The 19,917-nt window shown below is 33.3% G+C and overlaps 1 protein-coding gene across 6 annotated transcripts in view; it reads left to right on the forward strand.

Moving 5' to 3' along the window:
* MIA2 (MIA SH3 domain ER export factor 2) overlaps window positions 1–19,917 on the forward strand; it is an 89,515-nt gene that overhangs the window by 48,943 nt on the left and 20,655 nt on the right. For all 6 annotated transcript variants that reach the window (XM_026019006.2, XM_072761470.1, XM_072761471.1 and 3 more), the window contains 9 exons: window positions 1,172–1,277; window positions 3,505–3,551; window positions 4,289–4,379; window positions 6,436–6,574; window positions 11,275–11,376; window positions 12,320–12,380; window positions 12,920–12,955; window positions 17,018–17,085; window positions 18,594–18,676. In XM_026019006.2, the coding sequence (XP_025874791.2) occupies window positions 1,172–1,277; window positions 3,505–3,551; window positions 4,289–4,379; window positions 6,436–6,574; window positions 11,275–11,376; window positions 12,320–12,380; window positions 12,920–12,955; window positions 17,018–17,085; window positions 18,594–18,676 (733 nt within the window). The remainder of the gene's footprint in view (window positions 1–1,171; window positions 1,278–3,504; window positions 3,552–4,288; window positions 4,380–6,435; window positions 6,575–11,274; window positions 11,377–12,319; window positions 12,381–12,919; window positions 12,956–17,017; window positions 17,086–18,593; window positions 18,677–19,917) is intronic.

Consider the following 19,917-nt stretch of genomic DNA (forward strand, 5'->3'; position numbering starts at 1 on the left):
TTATTTTTATAATTTATTTGGTCAAATTTGAGCATGTGTACTTTTTTGGCATTCATTTTAATTTGTACCAGGATTGTCATTCTTGCTCCTAAATGCTCCTTAAAGATTTAAAGATTTGTCACATATATTGTATAATAATATATATTAATTATATATCATATAACTTATATTGTGTTATATTAATTATATCATATTAAATTAATATCATTAATACTGATATTAAGACTACTACCATTTATTAATATCAGTATCAATGCTATATAATTAATATTAATCATATAAATATACAAGTATATATAATATATAAGTATAAATATGAATAATTAACATTAACACTAATAATGCTGATATTAATATTTATTAATATTACTAATATTAATGCTATGTATTAGTATATATTTTGTATATATATCAATATTCTATGTGTCTTTTTTCTCTTTTGCTCTGTATTTTAGCCTAGGTATTTAATGAAGAAAGAAAAAGAATAGCAGATTTTATCTTTGTCTTTAGACTGCCATCTTTATCTATTGATAAATTAGCAAGAATTTTAGGAATTGGTCAGATGAAGTTATATGTATCAGCTGGATATCTGTAATACCCAGATTAGCTGTTGTATGTACTTTCACGGAGATGAATACTTTTCAGAAAATAAGTCTTAATTGAAACTTGACTCTGATAGGAATATAATAATTGGTATTGTTAGAATTTGTTCACTTTTTCTTCCTCCTGGTTTGCCCCTTTCTTCCCCCTTTACTTGCCTGCTCTTTTAAATCTTATCCTTTCAAGCTGCAATTTGATACTCTGGTGTAAATATCAAGTAATAAGATGTAAAACTAACATTCTGTAATTATGTAGGTAAGTGGAGGTTGCCATCTTGAAACCTATATATTTATGTTCTTTACATTGTTACTAAATATGTTTTGAAGATTCCAGCTTTAGGAGTTGTATTTGTAATTTGGGATATTGTTTTATTTTTTTCCCCTAAACTTACTCTACTAAAGAACTTGGGATTCTTCCTAAACAGAACAAGAATGAGATGGTAATCTCAAGCTCAGTCAAAGTTGTTATCTATGTTGATTGATTTTTAAACTGTAACTACACATTCAGAAGTTGTAAATCAGCAAAAGGCATTACCTCTCTCTCTTTTTTCCCTTTTCTATTAAATGTCAAGTCTCTGACTGAACGCTTGATAAAGATGAAAGATTGGGCTGCTGTGCTGGGAGAAGACCTAACAAATGATGATAACTTGGAATTGGATATGAGTGAATCAGAAAATGGTATGCAGTAGGGTATTAAGTCATGATTCATCCTCTTTTGCTAAAAATGATGAATAGCTTTTGTATTTTTTTTTTAGTTCCTATATGCACCATGTTCTTTTTTTTTCAAGTTTTCTTTTTAAAATTTAAATGCAATTGATTAACATATAATGTATTATTATTTCAGAGGTATTAGTGATTTATCAGTCTTCTATAATCCTAGTGCTCCTTATATCACATGCCTTCATTAATGTCCATCACCCAATTACCCTACCCCCTGGCCCTCCAGCAACCCTCAGTTTGTTTCCTATGATTAAGAGTCTCTTAAGATTTGTCTCTCTCTCATTTCATCCTGTTTTATTTTTCCTTCTCTTCCCCTATGATCCTCTGTTTTATTTCTTAAATTCCACATATGAGTGAGATCATATGATAGTTGTCTTCCTCTAATTGACTTATTTTGCTTAGTATAATACCCTCTGTTCTATCCATGTCATTGCAAATAGCAAGATTTCATTCTTTTTGATGGCTAACTAGTATTCCATTGTGTGTGTGTGTGTGTGTGTGTGTGTGTGTACACACACACACATATGTCTTCTTTATCCATTCTTCTGTTGATGGAGATCTGGGCTCTTTCCATAGTTTGGCTCTTATGGACATTGTTGCTGTAAACATTGGGGTGCAGATGCCCCTTTGGATCAGTACATTTGTATCTTTGGGATAACTGCCTAGTAGTGCAATTCCTAGGTCATAGAGTAGCTCGATTTTCAACTTTTTGTGGAACCTCTGTTTTCCAGAGTGGCTCCATTAGCTTGCATTCCCACCAGCAGCATAAGAGGGTTCCCCGTTCTCTGCATCCTCTCCAACATCTGTCGTTTTCTGACTTGTGAATTTTAGGCATTTTGACTGGTGTGAAGTGGTATCTTCTTGTGGTTTTGATTTGTGTTTCCCTGACGCCCAGTAATGTCGAGCTTTTTTTCGTGTGTCGGACATTTGTAGGTCTTCTTTGGAGAAATGTCTGTTCGTGTCTTCTGCCTATTTCTTGATCGGATTATTTGTTTTTTGTGTGCACCATGTTTATACAATTTTGCTTTGGCACATTTTATCTGTCTCTAATAATCTGTCTCTCTCTCTTGCCATCCCTTATTGTTAAGCTTCAATTGTAATACTGCCTTTTCAGTAAATTTTTCTCCCTACTCCTCAGACAGACTTACAGCTTCTTTGTTCCATGTTCTTTTTATATATTGGACATCTTTGTTACAGCAGTTTTCATATTGCATCATAATCATTTCAATGCATGTTTTTCCCTGTCATGTCAACTAATCAGATGGATGAGTGGGTAGTTTACACAATGAGTGTTATATAGATGAATACCTTAGGATACTGTTTTTTGTTTGTTTTAGTTGGATGACTCAGTACTTTAGTCTTGGCCATTCCAAATTGTTATTACTTATTACCACTGCTGGTTGCAGTCTGGAAATTCAAGCAAGAGTTAGGTTCACTATAGCTTCTCACTGTGTTTTCAAACCAGTTCCTGTGACTTGAAAAAATAATTTTTTGTTGACATAATTACAGATTCATTGGAAATTCCAAAAAGAGTACAGACATGTTTTGTGTATCTTTTACTAGTTTCCCACGGTGGTAACTCTTCTGACTTTTTGTCCTCTTTTTTCTCCCTCTACTCCCTGCCTAATTAACAAATTTATTAAGGAGCAGAAGGTATGATTTTTTTAAAAAAATTTCTTTGGTGATAGTATTAATGCATTGGAAGAAAACTGTATTCCTAAAGTGAACACATTTGTTCTGTTTGTACTTTTTCACTTTTGCTTTATCTTGCAAGAAGCAATTCCTTTTGTAATGAGAAAATACATGCTTGGTTTCTAAAAAAAAATTTAAAAAAATAAAAAAAAATTTTTCATGTTATTTTAATTTGTAGTATAATTCCACTTATATTTTGTATGCTGAAAAATCCAATAGTTGACACTGGACTATATTTAGGTGAATACCAAATTCTTGTTATAAATTTGTTCTTGGAGTGAGTCGTGAAGAACCTAATTATGGTTCTTCCAATGCTTTATTGTTTAGCTTTTTGGGAGCATGTCCAAGCCATCCTGCCTCATATCAAATTCCTTATTGTAGCAGGAAAAGGGATAAGGCTCTAGTTGTGTGAACTACTAAAATCATTTGGATGTCTGTTGTGATGTGGCACTGTTTTCTCAATTTATTGTGTTTGTTTTTTTTTAAACTATAGATAATCAACCAAAAGGAGCTTTGAAGAAACTGGTTCATGCTGCTAAGGTTTGCATTACTATATAAATATAAAGAATATAGAGAAAGAAACAGGACTTGGATTAAACCTGTATGTCCTTAGGAATTATTTTAAAAGTCCATTTTATAGTTACCACCATAGAAGTGATCTGAATTTTCAGAAGTGATCAGAATTTATTAGTTGATTTTTTATAATAACTTTGGAAATTCATGTTGTTAAGTTTTAAAATTTATAATAAAAAATTTAAGATAATGCACTTTTGTTTTTGGATAAGGAATATTTTAAAACTAGTTTATTTTCTCTCATATTTTTGTCTTTGAGCGTTCTTCCTCTGGTCTCATTACCTGATCATTACCCCTTATCCTAATTTGAGAAGTGAATGCTAGGTTTATTTTCTTCCTGTTTATATCTTTTCCATTGTAGTAGTGGTATCTTGATCCTTACAGAACTATATGAAGTCTTGGTAATGTAGTTTGAAGGTTGCTTTAATTAAAACTTCTGTGTTTAAAGTAAATAGAATGAAAATAGCTACTTTTTAAGGATCAATCATTGATCTTCTCTGTCTCTGTTCTGACATTTACAACAACTGAGGAATGTTAACTTTTCAAGATGGAAGCTGCATTGTTAATGCATTCTAGATGATAATTTCATCAAAGTGATAAAAGAACTTAAAAAGGTTGGGATGGTATATTGAGAATTTTTTATTTTTCCTTTTTTTGGTATAACTGATTAATGTTGCTTTTTTTCCTTTTTCCATTCTCTGAAGTTAAATGCTTCTTTAAAAACCCTAGAAGGAGAAAGAAACCAAATTTACATTCATTTATCTGAAGTAGATAAGACAAAGGAGGAGCTTACAGGTAGGTTATCTACATCTCTTTATATAGAATGGTCCTGTTAATTGAATCACCTACGTAAAGATCCAATTTGATTTTTTAACTGTTATTTTTGTTTCTGATTTGTGAAAAATTAGCACTGAGGTTTTTGTTGTTGCTTGTAAAGCGGGATTATCAGTTTCCTCCATGTTCATATGAAATAAAAATAGTGCAGTTTTAAAACAACATGTAAAACCATACTTACCTTTTAATTTCAGTGTTATATGTGTGATACAGTTTTAGATGTTAAAAGGTAGCAAATTAAAACTGTTAACTTTTAAAAGATCATCCCTATAATTCAGTTTTGCCAGAGATGATATCCAATGTTAATGTCCTAAATGACTGTTCTTGGCAATGGCTTAATGCCTTGGTCAACAGATTACTTCTGATTTAGATTTAAAAATTTCTGTGGAAAGACAGGTATGCACATTGAAATTATTTAATGTTAGCATATTTCCTTTATTTTTTATTTATTTTTTTAAAGATTTTATTTATTTATTCATAGGGATGCAGAGAGATAGAGAGAGTAGCAGAGACACAGGCAGAGGGAGAAGCAGGCTCCATGCAGAGAGCCTGACGTGGGACTCCATCCAGGGTCTCCAGGATCATGCCCTGGGCTGCAGGTGGCGCTAAACCGCTGCGCCGCCGGGGCTGCCCAGCATATTTCCTTTAAACTTTCCTCTTGATATATATGATTAATTAATTATATACCTTTAGAATAATTAGTATGCAATTACATATAATTAATAAAATTTTAATGCTTGTTAGTATGACTTTGTGAATTTGAAACTGCCTTCTTTACACAAAGTAAGTTTTGCTTTGTAATAGATTTGTAATGGGGGCATCTGCCTGGCTTAGTCAGGTAGATCATGTGGCTCTTAATCTCAGGGTCTTGAGTGCAAACCCCACATTGGGTGTGGAGATTACTTAAAAGATCTGTGGTGGGGCAGCCCCATTGGCTCAGCGGTTTAGCACCACCTTCAGCCCAGGGCCTGATTCTGGAGACGCCGGATCGAGTCCCGCGTCGGGCTTCCTGCATGGAGCCTGCTTCTCCCTCTGCCTGTGTCTCTGCCTCCCTCTCTCCCTCTCTCTGTATCTCTCATTAATAAATAAATAAGAAAAAAAAAGATCTGTGGTGATGATTCATACCCATGTTTTGAGAGATGGCACTTCAATCTTAGAGGAGTTCAGAGGTGGAGTTATGATGTTGGAGGGAAATGAGGTTTTTAAAAACAATTGATGCACTAATTATCTAGTACTCATAATTACTTAGAATCGTTAATTTTTGTTTTATAGATAATTATTTTTGGTGTGTTAGCATTTGAAATCAGCTAAAACTGGTGTTTTTCTCTACAGTCTTGGTCTGGATTAAGCTAGGAAGATTATGTAGCGTTTCTTATCAGAAGATCCAAATTTCTGGCCTGATTTATAACATTATCTAAATTTTGCTTAAAAGGAGGGCTGGCTAGGGACACCTGGGTGGCTCAGTGGTTGAGTGTCTGCCTTTAGATCAGGGCATGATCCTGGGCTTCTGGGATTGAGTTCTGCCTAATTTTCTCCCGCTGCCCAAGTCTCTGACCCTCTGTGTCTCTCATGAATAAATAAATAAAATTAAAAAAAAAAAGGGTTGGCTTTTTTTAACGGTTAAGTATTAACCGTTAATTTTTTACTAGATAAAAATAGACATTGTTCATCATGTGGAAGCAGTTTCACAGGAAATGTTAAGCTAGAATATTTCTCTTCAGAACTCTCATCTCCATAACCTTGAGAATTTTATTATTTTTTGACTTCCTAACTGAGAATTAGATGCTGGAATTAGAATATTGAAGGTTTGGGAAATCTTGAGGTAATAAAAAAAATTATAACAATTTTTCTAGTTCTTTAAAATACTAAAAAGCATTTAGGTGAAAAACATCATAAATTTTCTGTTGTCAGAAAGAATTTAATTTATTAATAATTTATTATTTTTAGTAATTTTATATTTAATGTTCATCTCAAAATGTTTACTCCTTTAATTGTGATTTTTAAAAATTTTCTATAGAATGTATTAAAAATCTCCAGACTGAACAAGCATCTTTGCAGTCAGAAAATACACAATTTGAAAGCGAGACTCAAAAGCTTCAGCAGAAACTTAAAGTAATGACTGAATTGTATCAAGAAAATGAAATGACACTTCACAGGTAATAAAAATTATATTGTTAACTTCACTGTATGGCAAGTAAAATAGCTTAAAAATAGTGCATATTCAGCATATGCTATATGCAAAGTGCTCAATTTAGGATTGGGTAATATTTCTTCAGTTCATTTTTAAGGAAGTTATTTAATCTTGAAACACTTTTTTTTTTCTGAATCTGACCATTTTTCACTACTTCCCCTACAGTGACTCGCATCTAAACAAACAAACCATCATCAGTTTGTGTCTGGTTTATTGCAGTAGTCTCATTCATGTGTAGTCTCTTTCCATTCAACTTCCTGCACAGTTGGTTCCAGTGGTGTGATCCTTCTAAAACCTAAATTTTGGGTCTTGTCTTTGTCTTGTCTGCAAACTCAAGTGCCTTCATATAGTACTTAGAATTTAATCCAAAGCTCTTATATGACCTAAAGACTCTGTAAGATCTGACCTTCAGCTGCCTCTTTTTTTTTTTCCCTGATTATGCTTTTAATTTTAGCTTATTTTTCTTTTTCCTTTATTATCCTCCAGTGCACTGGCATTCTTGATGAGATTTTTAGCATACTAAGCACATCTGTACCTCAGGGCCTTCTACATTTGCTCTTTCTGCCTTGGATTTGTAGTTCCCTGTATAAGGTTAAATCCTTCATTTCATTTGAGTCTATGTTCAGATGTTGCTTCAAAGAATCCTTCCCTGGTTACCCTAACTAATATATTACCTGCAATTCCCTCTTCCCTTATCTTGCTTTATTTTTCTTATAGCCCTTATAGTCTTCTGATGAATGATTGTCTTTTTTTTTTTTTTTAATCTTCTCAACATTTAATGTAAACTCCCTGAATTACTTTGTTCTCTTTTCTTCTATATTTCTGGTGCCTAATGCTATGTCTGGCACATGGTACTTATTCAGTAAATATTTGTAGAATCTATAAATAAATATGTTTAGTACCTTTATATAATAGAGTGAAAGATTCTGTGCGTGTGTATATTGATGCCTAAATGCACAGATACACAGAAGGCTGTTAAGATACCTATCTGGAGACTCTAGATATTAAAATACCAGTATAGGACATACTTTTCATCATAAAAGGAAATAAAATATAACTTAATTAATGTAATTTCAAGCCCCTTTAATGAAAGTTATTACAATTGATATTCATCATTCATAGATTCTGTATTTACAAATTCACCTACTTGTGGAAACTTAACTTTTAACCCCAAACCAGTACTTACAGAGCTGTAGTGGTTATCTTAGGCACAGAATGGGAAAAAATGTGAATTGCCCAATGTGTGTGTTCCTGTTCTGCCTTTTTTTTTTTTTAATATTTTATTTATTTACTCATGAGAGAGAGAGAGAGAGAGAGAGAGAGAGAGAGAGGCAGAGACCCAGGCAGAGGGAGAAGCAGGCTCCATGCAGGGAGCCCAATGTGGGACCCGATCCCAGGACCCTGGGATCACACCCTGGCCCAAAGGCAGACACTCAACCGCTGAGCCACCCAGGCGTCCCCTGGTCTGCCTTCTTATTTCATTTCTCATTTTGTAAACAAGCATCCTTTTTGCAGTATATGTGGTGCCACGATTTTGGGCTTTTTTTGGTGATTTAGCTGTTTAAGATGGTCCCCAGCTATTGTGCTGAAATAGTGTGTAGTGTTCTTAAGTGCAAGAAGGCTGTGGAGTGTCTTATAGAGAAAGTGTACGTGTCAGATAAGCTTTGTTCAGACATGAGTTATGATGCTTTTGGCTGTGAGTTCATTATTAATAAACCAACAATATATGTTAAATAAGGTGTCTTTAAACCAAAACACATAAAACAGGGTTATGTATTGATTGGTGGATGAAAATACTGTGACCACAGCATGCAGAAACCTAACTCTATTTCCTTGAGAGCAATGGTTCAGTGTTTGCTAATTAGGATTTGTGGTGACTTTTAGAACATAACTGTTGGGAATGAGATGCTGTTTTATGTATTTGGAAACTGATAGAAAATACCAACATTACATTGCCTTCGGGTTGCTGGTGGATTTGTTAAGCTCTGTCATTGCAAGCTGTATACTGCAATCATTCTTTGGAGTCTATTCAAAAATTTAAAACTTGCTATTCATAATCAGTCTTTGGGCCACTGCTCAGGATATGAAAGAGAAGTAAACTTGATTAAATGGAAGAGCTACAGAATGGATACCTTATGGTTTTCCATTAGTAATTTTAGGAATGGATGACCCTTCATTTTAACTTAGGATGAGAGATATTGTGAGTAAAAATTGGACATGAAGAATTATTTTAGGTAAAAGGAATACTTTTGAGTGTATCTTTTTGAACTTGACAGATTGGTTGATTATAGAATTTTGATGAGGAATGTTTAAAATTTTTTTTCTTTGTAAGATTTTATTTATTTTGACAGAGAGAGAGAGAGAGAGAGAAAGAGCACAAGAAGGATGGGCAGCAGAGGGAGAGGGAGAAGCAGGCTCTCTGCTGAGCCCCAGTGTGGGCCTGGATCCCAGGACCCTGAAATCATGACCTGGGCTGAAAATAAAATTTAGATTCAGTAATTTTGATATTTTTCAGGATTAATGTATTATATATTACTAGCACTTTTCCAGATTTAATATTGGAGAGAAGTGAAATAGCATAACATAGAAGCTTGATATATTGCTTTATTATTAAAAAAATTATTTTCATTATTTTTGGAGAGGGGGAGGGACAGAAAGGGAAAAAGAATCATTTTTTTTTAAGATTTTTATTTTACTTATTTTTAGAGAGAGAGAGTGTGAGCAAGTGTGAGTGTGTTTATGGGGGTATAAAGGGAGAGGGAGAGAATCTTAAGCAGGTTCCATGCCCAGGGTGGAGCACAGTATAGGGCTCAGTCTCACAACCCTGAGATCATGACCTGAGCCATAATTGATACGTAACTGAGTGAACCACCCAGATGCCTCAATATGTTGTTTTAAATGTGTGACATGAGATGTGATTGTTTTTTAGTTAAATCATCAGACTACTTTTATAGTGCAATTTCCATCATTAACGAGCCTGGCCAAATTCAAGGGAAAGGTTCATAGACTTTAATTTCAGCAACAGAGATGTCAAAGAATTTCTGGTCATTTTTAATCTAGATTCTGTAAAAATACACCTCCTTCCATATCCAAGCCCATTATATTTTCATGCTTTTTCTGAAGAGATGACTTATTTTCTTCTAACACCTATGAAATGATTGACCTGGCAAATCCTTTCTTAGCAATTGGTAATGTAGTTTGTGGAATTTAAAACATTTAATCCTGCCCTGTAGAATTTCTTCAATAGTTTGTCATGTTCCTCCCCAAAGTTCATGAAGAAGGAGAGACTGAATCACATTTAGGACTCCAAATGTGTTTCCATGTGGTGTTTAATAAGTATTTCTTGAAGGACCAGTGTTGTTACTGATGGTATCATGTGAAACAACATGGGTAACATGGTATAATGGAGTCACTACTTGCTAGCTCTATGCCTAGCTTCACTTACTTAGTTTCTCTGTGCTTCCTTTCTCTTTTTGTAGAGCTGTTGTGATAATTAAATAGGGTTATAATACATGTAAAAATCTTAAGAACAATTTCTGATTCATACTAATGGCTCACTAAATTAGCTATTATTATTAAAAGAACTAGAAGTAGTAAGTAGGACTACTACTACTGCTTTTATTTACTTTGGGTTCTTTTTTTTTTTTAAAGATTCTTTTTTTTAAGGTTTTTATTTATTATTATTATTATTTTTTTTAAATTTATGATAGTCACAGAGAGAGAGAGAGAGAGAGAGAGAGAGAGAGAGAGAGGCAGAGACACAGGCAGAGGGAGAAGCAGGCTCCATGCACCGGGAGCCCGACGTGGGATTCGATCCCGGGTCTCCAGGATCGTGCCCTAGGCCAAAGGCAGGCGCTAAACCGCTGTGCCACCCAGGGATCCCCTAAAGATTTTATTTATTTATTCATCACAGAGAGAGAGAGAGAGAGAGAAAGAGAGAGAGAGAGAGGCAGAGACACAAGCAGAGGGAGAAGCAGGCTCCATGCAGGAAGCCTGATGTGGGACTTGATCCCGGTTCTCCAGGATCACACCCTGGGCTGAAGGCAGGCACTAAACCACTGAGCCACACAGGGATCCCCTACTTTGGGTTCTTTATAAGTTGTTTTTATTTTTGTTTGTTTTGTTTTTTGTTTTGTATATGTGTGTGAACCGTCCTGGAAGCCTGTTTACTATGTTAATGACTTAACCAATTTAAAAATTATTGAAATACAGTTCGTTAGTTGGTGCCTTCTTGTCTAATAGATGTAATGCTGCTTTACTTAAGAAGTCTTGATAAATAAAACATAGTAGGATAGTTTTTACTAATATTTACCTTTGGTCTTATTTTTATGATAATGTCTTACAGAAAACTCTTACAGTACTTGATGGGATGAGCACTGGGTGTTTATACTGTATGTTGGCAAATTGAATTTAAATAATTAAAAGAAAACTCTTAAAACTTTTCTAATATAGTGGTACTATATAAGACAAGGTGGTTTATAATTTCAGTTTATAATTTTAAGTTCCTTACCATAAATATTTATGCATGTACTTTTTTTCTTGCATGTGATGTTTTTAGTGGTATTATGCAAATTGTTTCATGGGAACCACTAGTGATATAATTAAAAGGATGTGATTGATTATCTTATGATACTGAAAAAACAACAACAAACTTTTTGTTTTAAGGAAATTAACAGTAGAGGAAAATTACCGATTAGAGAAAGAAGAGAAACTATCCAAAGCAGACGAGAAGATCAGTCATGCAGCTGAAGAGTTGGAGACCTATAGGTATTAAATGTATTTCTTTTTGAGGTTTGGGAGGGTATCCAAAAACCTAATACCAGAAAAAAATAATAAAGCAACCAAAAAAAAAAAAATAAACCCAACATATTTTTTTATTATTTTTCATTTGGATATCTTGCTCTTATGCAATTATACAGAAAATATAAAAAGGAAAAAATGTTTTCCTTTCAGTGTGTATGATTTTAAATCTCTCACATTAGTTGTATTTGAACATGGGAAATCCTGTTTTATGTTAATGAGAAGAAATTTTTGAATCGCCATTAATTTCAAGGTCTTTCCTCTCTGGTTCAATTGGGAAAGAATGTATATAATATTAAGGAATTCGAGAAGTAGGCCTCAAAAAGAAGAGTGAGCCACAGTCAAAGATCTGAAGAAGTGTTTATCTAGTTGTTTCCTTAGTTCACTTATTACTTCCATGGAAATAATAGAAAATATTGAGAAAATAAGGGGCAGGATTTAGCAATATCTCAAATAGTTGTGATATTTCATTTTATATTAGAAAGACTAAGCTTGGGTTTTATCCAAAAGAAGAAATTATCCTACCAGTCGTGTAAAGGTAGTAAGTATCATTTTATTTTACACAAATGGTTAATTTCCTAGAATTCTTTTATGGTTACAGACATCTGAATAAATCTCCCAAGTTCATGCTTTTAAAAATAAAAATAAACCAGTATACCATATAAATCCTTGCATGACCTTTGGTTTAGGTAAATCAGAGTAGTAGTACTCTTAAAGCACAGTTAATGTTAAATTATATCAGATAAAAATATACTCCTTTAGAACCTCTTAAAGGTGGTTAAATGTGTGGAGTTCTAGAGTTATTTTTTACATAAAGCACTCTAGATGCTTTAATTAATATTTTCATTAGACATAGTGTATTCTTTCATTTCTTAGTATATGTTAATCCTTGAATGATTATTCCTTATAGAAAGCGAGCCAAAGATCTTGAAGAAGAATTGGAGAGAACCATTCATTCTTATCAAGGGCAGGTATATGTGTGTGTGTGTGTGTGTGTGTGTGTTGTGTGTAAATTAAAACAATTATCGTTTGTTTGAATTGGTATCTCTATTTTGATGCAGGAGTATAGTTACTTGATAGTTGTACACCTCTCTTGAGTTTTTGCACGTGTCTGTGGGACATTTATAGGGAGCCAAAGTTCTGAAATAAGAGACTTTGTTTAAAATTACCATGTCTCCTGCTTCTTTAGGAATGTAGATTGAATAAATAAATAAACATATATCCACGTTGGGGTCTCATATTCACTCAGGCTAATTATCTCTTAGTTGGTAACTCATTGTAGTTGATTATTGCATAAAACAGAAATTTACTAGAAAAAAATTCATTGAGTTTTTAAGAATATACTAGAGTAGATCATGTGTATATGAAAATTTGCTTTAAAAATGTTACTCACTTTTCAGAGATGCTTGAGTTATTTTTGAGTTTATGAGTTGTGTACTAAGTTATATTGGTAGATGTGAAATTTTTTACTTAAGAAAATCAGTAGTATTTTAATGGATTTCTTTTTCAGATTATTTCCCATGAGAAAAAAGCACACGATAATTGGGTAAGTATTAACTTTTCTTTGTCAGATGGTTCTTTTTCCTTATTTATTTATAAAGATTTTATTTATTGATTAGAGAGAGAGCACAAGCAAGAGGAAGCAGGAGAGGGAGAGGCAGGTCTCCTGTGGAGCAGGGAGCCCAGTGTGGGGCTCAATCCTGGAACTCTCGGATTATGACCTGAGCCAAAGACAGATACTTAACCAACTGAGCCACCCAGGTGCCCCTTTCCTAATTTAAATGAGTAGTTTAAAAGGTACACTTTCACACTAAAAATTAAGGATAGTATTAAATAAGTTTCTTTTAATTTTACTGGTAGTGAAATTATGCTCTTTATGAAGTGAATACTTTGTTACAACACAGTTATTCACAAAAATCTGATTTTCCCTCTTTGCTTTTACTTTGCAAGGAGGTTATGCTCTCTCTGGGGGAGACGATGTAATGTTCATGGATTAATTGTTTGAGGGCCCTGGATTGACACTAATTATTTGTGGACAAATTACTTAAAATTACTGGGCTTGTTAACTCATCTGTAAAAACAACAGATTGAACTAAGTGATATTGAAAGCCTCTTCTAGTTGTAAAAGTTATACAATTCAGGTATCTGATTCTCAGTATTGAATTACTTGGTACACATCAGGAAAAAGTTCATCATGAAAAATGGCATGTGAGTGCTCCAGAGGGGAATTATATCAGGAAATGATAAGGATGCAGATTTCACTAATTGTAGGAAATATCCGTCTGACATGTAGAACTGTTATAACAGCTGGCCTTTGTAGGACTTGTCCCTAGGAGTCTTCAAGGGGAGACAGTTTGCCTACTGGGTGAACACGTGGATTCTAGAATCAGCCTAATCAGCCTGTTGTGATAGGTATTCTGGTTCCATCACCTGTAACGACAAAAAATATTGTTTTCTTACCTGTAAGGAAAGATGGATACATCAGTAGTACCTATTTCATAGAGTAATTATGATGAGTAAGTGAGATAACTAAAGTAAGGTTGTTAGCCAGGTACCTGACACATAGTAAGCACTCAGTACATGCTGTTATTACACTGTTACACTGAAGCTTGGGAGGTACTTCTTAGATGTGGATGTTTCTGGAGTGGAGTTCCAGCATGGGTTGAGAATTAGACATGTTGAATATCTAGGCTCTTTCCATTTCTCAGATTTCATGTTGAGGGCTCAAGTGAAGATTCGTTACTGAATTAAGCTGGGCTTGGAGATGAATTTAGTCTTTTTCACCACTCCTCACCACTTTCTGAATACTAAGATGCAGATTACTTTTTAAAGATGAGAAAAACTTAAAAAAAAAAAAGAGAAGAACTGATGTATGTTAATCTCTTGTGTTCTAGACAGTAGACTTAAAGGCATATTACTTACTCAATCCACAGAATAACTCTGTAAAATAGATATTATAATTCAAATTTTACAGATGAGAAAACAGCCCAAGATTACATGATCAAAGAGTGAAGAGTAGAGATTGAAATTCTGACCTTTTAGATTCTAAGTCCGAGCTTTTTCTGTTATTGTACATGACATTTCTTGTTTAGCAAATAAGACACTGACTTCATGTTAAAACATACAAAAAAAATACCTTTTATGTCTCAAAATGACCTTTTAAAAAAGATTTTATTTGAGGGGCATCTGGGTGACTCTGGTTGAGTGTCTGCCTTTGGCTCGGGTTGTGATCCCAGGGTCCTGGCATTGAGTCCCGCATCAGGCTCCCCGCAGGGAGCCTTCTTCTCACTTTCCCTATATCTCTGCCTCTCCTTGTGTGTCTTTCATGAATAAATAGATATAATCTTAAAAAAAAAGCTTTTGAGAGAGTGTGAGTGCATATATGAGCAGGGGGAGGGACAGAAGGAGAGGGAGAAGCAGACTCCCCACTGAGCAGGGAGCCAGATGCAGGGCTCAGTTGCAGGACCTTGGTATTATGATCTGGGCCAAAGCCATTTGCTTAACTGATTGAGCCACCAAGGTGCCCCTCAAAATGAAGATTTTTTGGGGGGGTTTCATAAAAATAAAGTATGCTTACTGAATAAAAAGTTCAGACTACATAGAAAAGATGTACAAAGAAGTAATCAGCAATATCACTTCTATACCTAAAAGAATATATTTAGACATAAATCACATATGATTTAAAAAGTGAAAACATACTATATATTATTACTGTTTTATATATTCTGCTTTCTTATTATATTACAGATTTTTTTAATGAATATTTTATAATTTATATAAACTTTTCCCATTTGATAAATGCTTCCTTTGTTTCCACTTTTTTACTGTTATAAATAATTTCATAGTTTCAGATTTTACTTTTTCCCTTGACCATTTTTTTTGCTCCATACCATTAGATTTAACCTTTTCTTCCTTTGAACTCACATAATACTTTGTTTCTATGTGTTCTGTGGCAAGTACTCTGGTCATTTATAATTGTCTTTACCACACATTTAAGCTTCTTAAGATAGGGACTATTTCTTTCTCCTTAACACCTGTACTTAATAGAATGCTTTTTTGCACATAAGTATTTAATATCTGAATACAATGTGGTCATTCATTGAAATTACAGTTTTACTTAACCTTTGAAGTATAAGCTTTTCAAAAGTCTGTAATCATTTAGCATCAGTGCATAAAAACAAATATATATCTTTCAATATCTTTCATATTGATACCACGAGAATCAGTGAAATTTGCTTTTGACTTACTCACTTTGCATTGTTTTGTGCCTTATAATTAAGAGTAAATATGTTATACTGTGTAGAAAACATTTAGAAGTAGTTTTGGTTCTGCACTGTTAAATGTTAAATGCATTGGTATTTTCTTAACTAAAATTGTTTTGGTGTAATATTCTGTTTTGTTACTATAAAACTGATTATATGGTTATATACTAGAAAATGATGTACACTTGGAATCTTTTTAATATTGCTAAAATATGGTTAAGCTGTGTTTGTGTGTGTAAATATTTAACATACTTTATTCTTAGGCCAGATAGTCTTAATGTGTAGTTCATAATTTTAAGTGAATACATTTGATAGTTCTTTTTATTTGTAAGAAGTTATGGTTATAGATTGAGTCATTGTGATACATTCATTTGCCCAAGTGGATTGTATTAGTTTGGCCAGGTCTGATGTTCCATAGACTACTGCTTCATAACTGGAGAGTTCACAGAATGATGGGAAACATGCAGTATTCCATACACTTTTAACTTTTGCCCACAAACTATTTAGATTGAATATTGTATGTTGTTGGCATTTATTGTAAGTTTTTTTTTTGTAACATACGTATCTGATTTTCTAATCTTTTTTTTTAAATAAAAATTTCATTAAACGCATATAAAAAAGACTATAGAAATAATGATTTTTACAGTGCTGTGCACTTAATAGACATGCTGCATGCTTTGAGCCTTTAAAAAAATGGCCTATACGGGGATGCTGTGAAACTGTTTTAGACCTTTATGGTTTCATAGAATTATAGTGATAACTCTCCAGAGATGGCTTTCTGGTATTTTAGCCAGCTTACCCAAGCCTAATGATTCTGAGTCTCCATTCCCATCAGCCTAAACCGGGTCCTCCTACATTGCTTTTTTTGTGGTATTTGGGTATTTACAGCACCAAATAGTGCTAATCCTTGACTTCACATCTAGATAACAGCATTCATTGGCAAGCACATGATCAAACTCCAGTCTTAAACTCATGTCATCTGGTTATAGGAAACTCATTCCTTTTTAAAAAATTCCCTAAATTAAAAAAAAAAAATTTTTTTAAGATTTTATTTATTCATGAGAGACAGAGAGAGAGAGAGGCAGAGACACAGGCCGAGGGAGAAGCAGGCTCCATGCAGGGAGCCTGATGTGGGACTTGATCCGGGACTCCAGGATCACGCCCTGGGCCAAAGACAGACGCTCAACCGCTGAGCCACCCAGGCGTCCCATTTAAAAATCTTTTACATTGAGTTTCTGAAATGGATACTTAGGTGATTGTAATGTTTATGAATACTTATCTTTTCATTTATGTTTGTGTTATTTTAAAAATGTATTTTCAAAAAAAACCGTATTATTTTCTTTAAGTTGGCAGCTCGGACTGCTGAAAGAAATCTTAATGATTTAAGGAAAGAAAATGCTCACAATAGACAAAAGTAAGTATCTTTTTGGGGATACTTTAAGACTTTGTTACTTTATTTTTAGTTATTATTTTATTATGTACTCTTTTATAGGGATAAACAACTGGCAGTGAATCTAGTGTACCTAGTTGTGAAATATTTATTAGCTTTACTATGAGTTACTAGATTTTTCATTTGGAACTCTTGTCTTAGAGAAGTTATTTTTTTATTTTATTTTTTTTAAGACTTTATTTATTTATTGAGAGAGAGAGAGAGAGAGAGAGACAGAGACACAGGCAGAGGGAGAAGCAGGCTCCATCCATGCAGCGTGGGACTCAATCCCTGGTCTCCAGGATCACACCCCGGGCTGCAGGCGGCGCTATACCACTGCGCCACTGGGGCTGCCCTTACAGAAGTTATTTTAGCAGAGTAAACTGTTCACATATTCTTCTGTAAAAAGCATAGCTTAATTTTTTTTTTTTTTTCTAAACCAGAGTAGGAAGAAGCTGATTATAAGGGATGGAAAGAGAAAAGACAAATTTCTGATGTAGCAATTCTCAGAGTACTAGCATCTTTTAGTAGATAAATGGGTAGAATAAATGTTTATTATTTCTCCCATTCTCTGGTTTTCTTGTATTGGGTGACATTGCCTTACAATAGTAAAATGAAAGGAAGAATCAAAGTTTATAATGTATAATTGAAGGGAAGAGTAATTTTCTAGGAGGATTGTGATAATCTTCCCAGGTCTTTAATTTCTTGCCAGAATGTACTATTAACATTATCTTCTATTAGTCTTTTTGCTTGTTTTCTACTCTGAAATTAAAACTATATGATTAAATGTTTTGTTTCAGATCCAATGATCAAAAACTAGAAATAAGATTGTTTTAAAAAGTCACATTTCTCAGATAAAAGGTTTAGGAGTAAAATAGTAGTATGAGTTCGCTGGATTCCTATTTTATGTTATGATTGGAATCGTGGGTAACATTGCAATGGAAAGCAGACATGACTCAGCTAAGAGCCCTGTATTTTAATCCTGGCACTTTCATTTTGAATAAATTATGTAAACTTTCAGTTCAATTTCCTTGGTTGTAAAATGATAGATTTGAGCTGGTTGACCTTGGAAGGCTCTGCTGTTTCTAAAATTTGGGTTCTGTGATAATAGTATTCATTGTAGTCTAGTTTTGAAAACGGAACAAAACAAAGCGATTTCAAACCTCAACGAAACTATCACTAGGCAGAAAAAAACATTACTCCAGAATAAGTAGTAGGGTGATGATGTTTTCGTCAGAATATTTACTTGTTTTGATTTCTTTTTAAAATTTTAATTCCAGTGTAGTTAGCACATAGTGTTATATTAGTTTCAGGTGTTCAATATAGTTATTCAACAATTTCATATCTTATCAGAATAATTTTAAAAGATCTATTTCTTCTATGTAGATATTGAGGTAGTAAAGAGTACCTTGCACTTGGTGGTGGCTTTTTTCTTGAAATGTGGGTTCTTTTCTTGGATGAGTAACTTAGAGATGTTTGTTCTTTATTTGCAGATTAACTGAAACAGAGTTTAAATTTGAACTTTTAGAAAAAGATCCTTATGCACTTGATGTTCCAAATACAGCATTTGGCAGAGGTAGTCTTTTTTTTTTAAACACTCATTTAAAATACATATATATGTATATATTGCACATACCTTTTATATTAGTGTAAATTAATACTACTATATATTATAAATATTTCAGATTTTGGAGCCAGGAGTCTAATCTGAGTTCTATCACAGTCTCTAAAGTTTCTGAGTTTTGTTTCCAGCAATAGTGTAAATAATTGCTGCCTCCATTTCTTAGTGGGCATTTGTAACATGACGTACATTTAGTACATTGAACTCCTTGAAAAAGCAAAGTGCCTGGCACATAGTAAGGTACTCAATAATTATTTTTGGGGAGAACAAATAAGAAGTACTTAAATGGAATAACATTGTGACTGTTAACATATCCACTATTATTGGAATTTGAATTATAAAAACAAGAATTACAACAGTTGACCTTAAATATTTAAAAGTATCAATAAAGGTGGGAAAACTTTAATAATCTGAGCTTTGATTGCTTTAATTACCTCCAGGAGAGGGCTAGTTCTTTGGAAGATATATTTAATATTTTCATCCACTCATTTGCGAGTTAGCATTTTTAATGATCTCATACTGTTCCAAATAGTTTAAATTTTTCAAAATAATTTTTGGTTGAATTGGAATTAAGCATCTAAGGCAGTGAAAGTAAACCTATCTTTATATAGGTGGAATCCCATTTTAATAACCATTTGAAGGTGTAAAAATCACTTTTGAGAGTGTAATTTCATAAAAATTAAAGTCAATTTTTACATTGAAAAATAGATTATTATTAATTTCAATAGTAGCAGAGTTTGGATTAGAGGGAATTAATTATACAGAAGGAATTCTCTTCTGAACCTAATGCAGAAGTTTCAGAAAGATTAAATAATGCTTTGATCTTTTGTTGTAACTGAATTTGACTATTATATAAGCTATATAATAAAATTTACATATTTTATAAGTATTATTTTGGTGGTATTTAAGTTTCTTGATGTTGATTTTTGATCTTTGGAAGCATCATTACTTGGGAGTGGTGAAGTTTGTAAAATGATCGGGCTCTCGGTTATATGGTTTATCAAATGATTTGATGAATAAGTGTATGTAAACTGAATTTTCAGTGTCATTGAATCAAAAGTAATTTCTGATGCTTCAGAGGATTTTGCATTTTTGCTTTTCAAAATCTGAGCTTTACTCAAATAATTCATAGCCCAATACAGGCTATCTGGTCCTAATTTAAGCTGAGCCCTTTGTATTACAATCGTCACCAGCTG

The sequence above is a fragment of the Vulpes vulpes genome, chromosome 6 (assembly GCF_048418805.1).
Source record: "Vulpes vulpes isolate BD-2025 chromosome 6, VulVul3, whole genome shotgun sequence".
Classification (NCBI taxonomy): domain Eukaryota; kingdom Metazoa; phylum Chordata; class Mammalia; order Carnivora; family Canidae; genus Vulpes; species Vulpes vulpes.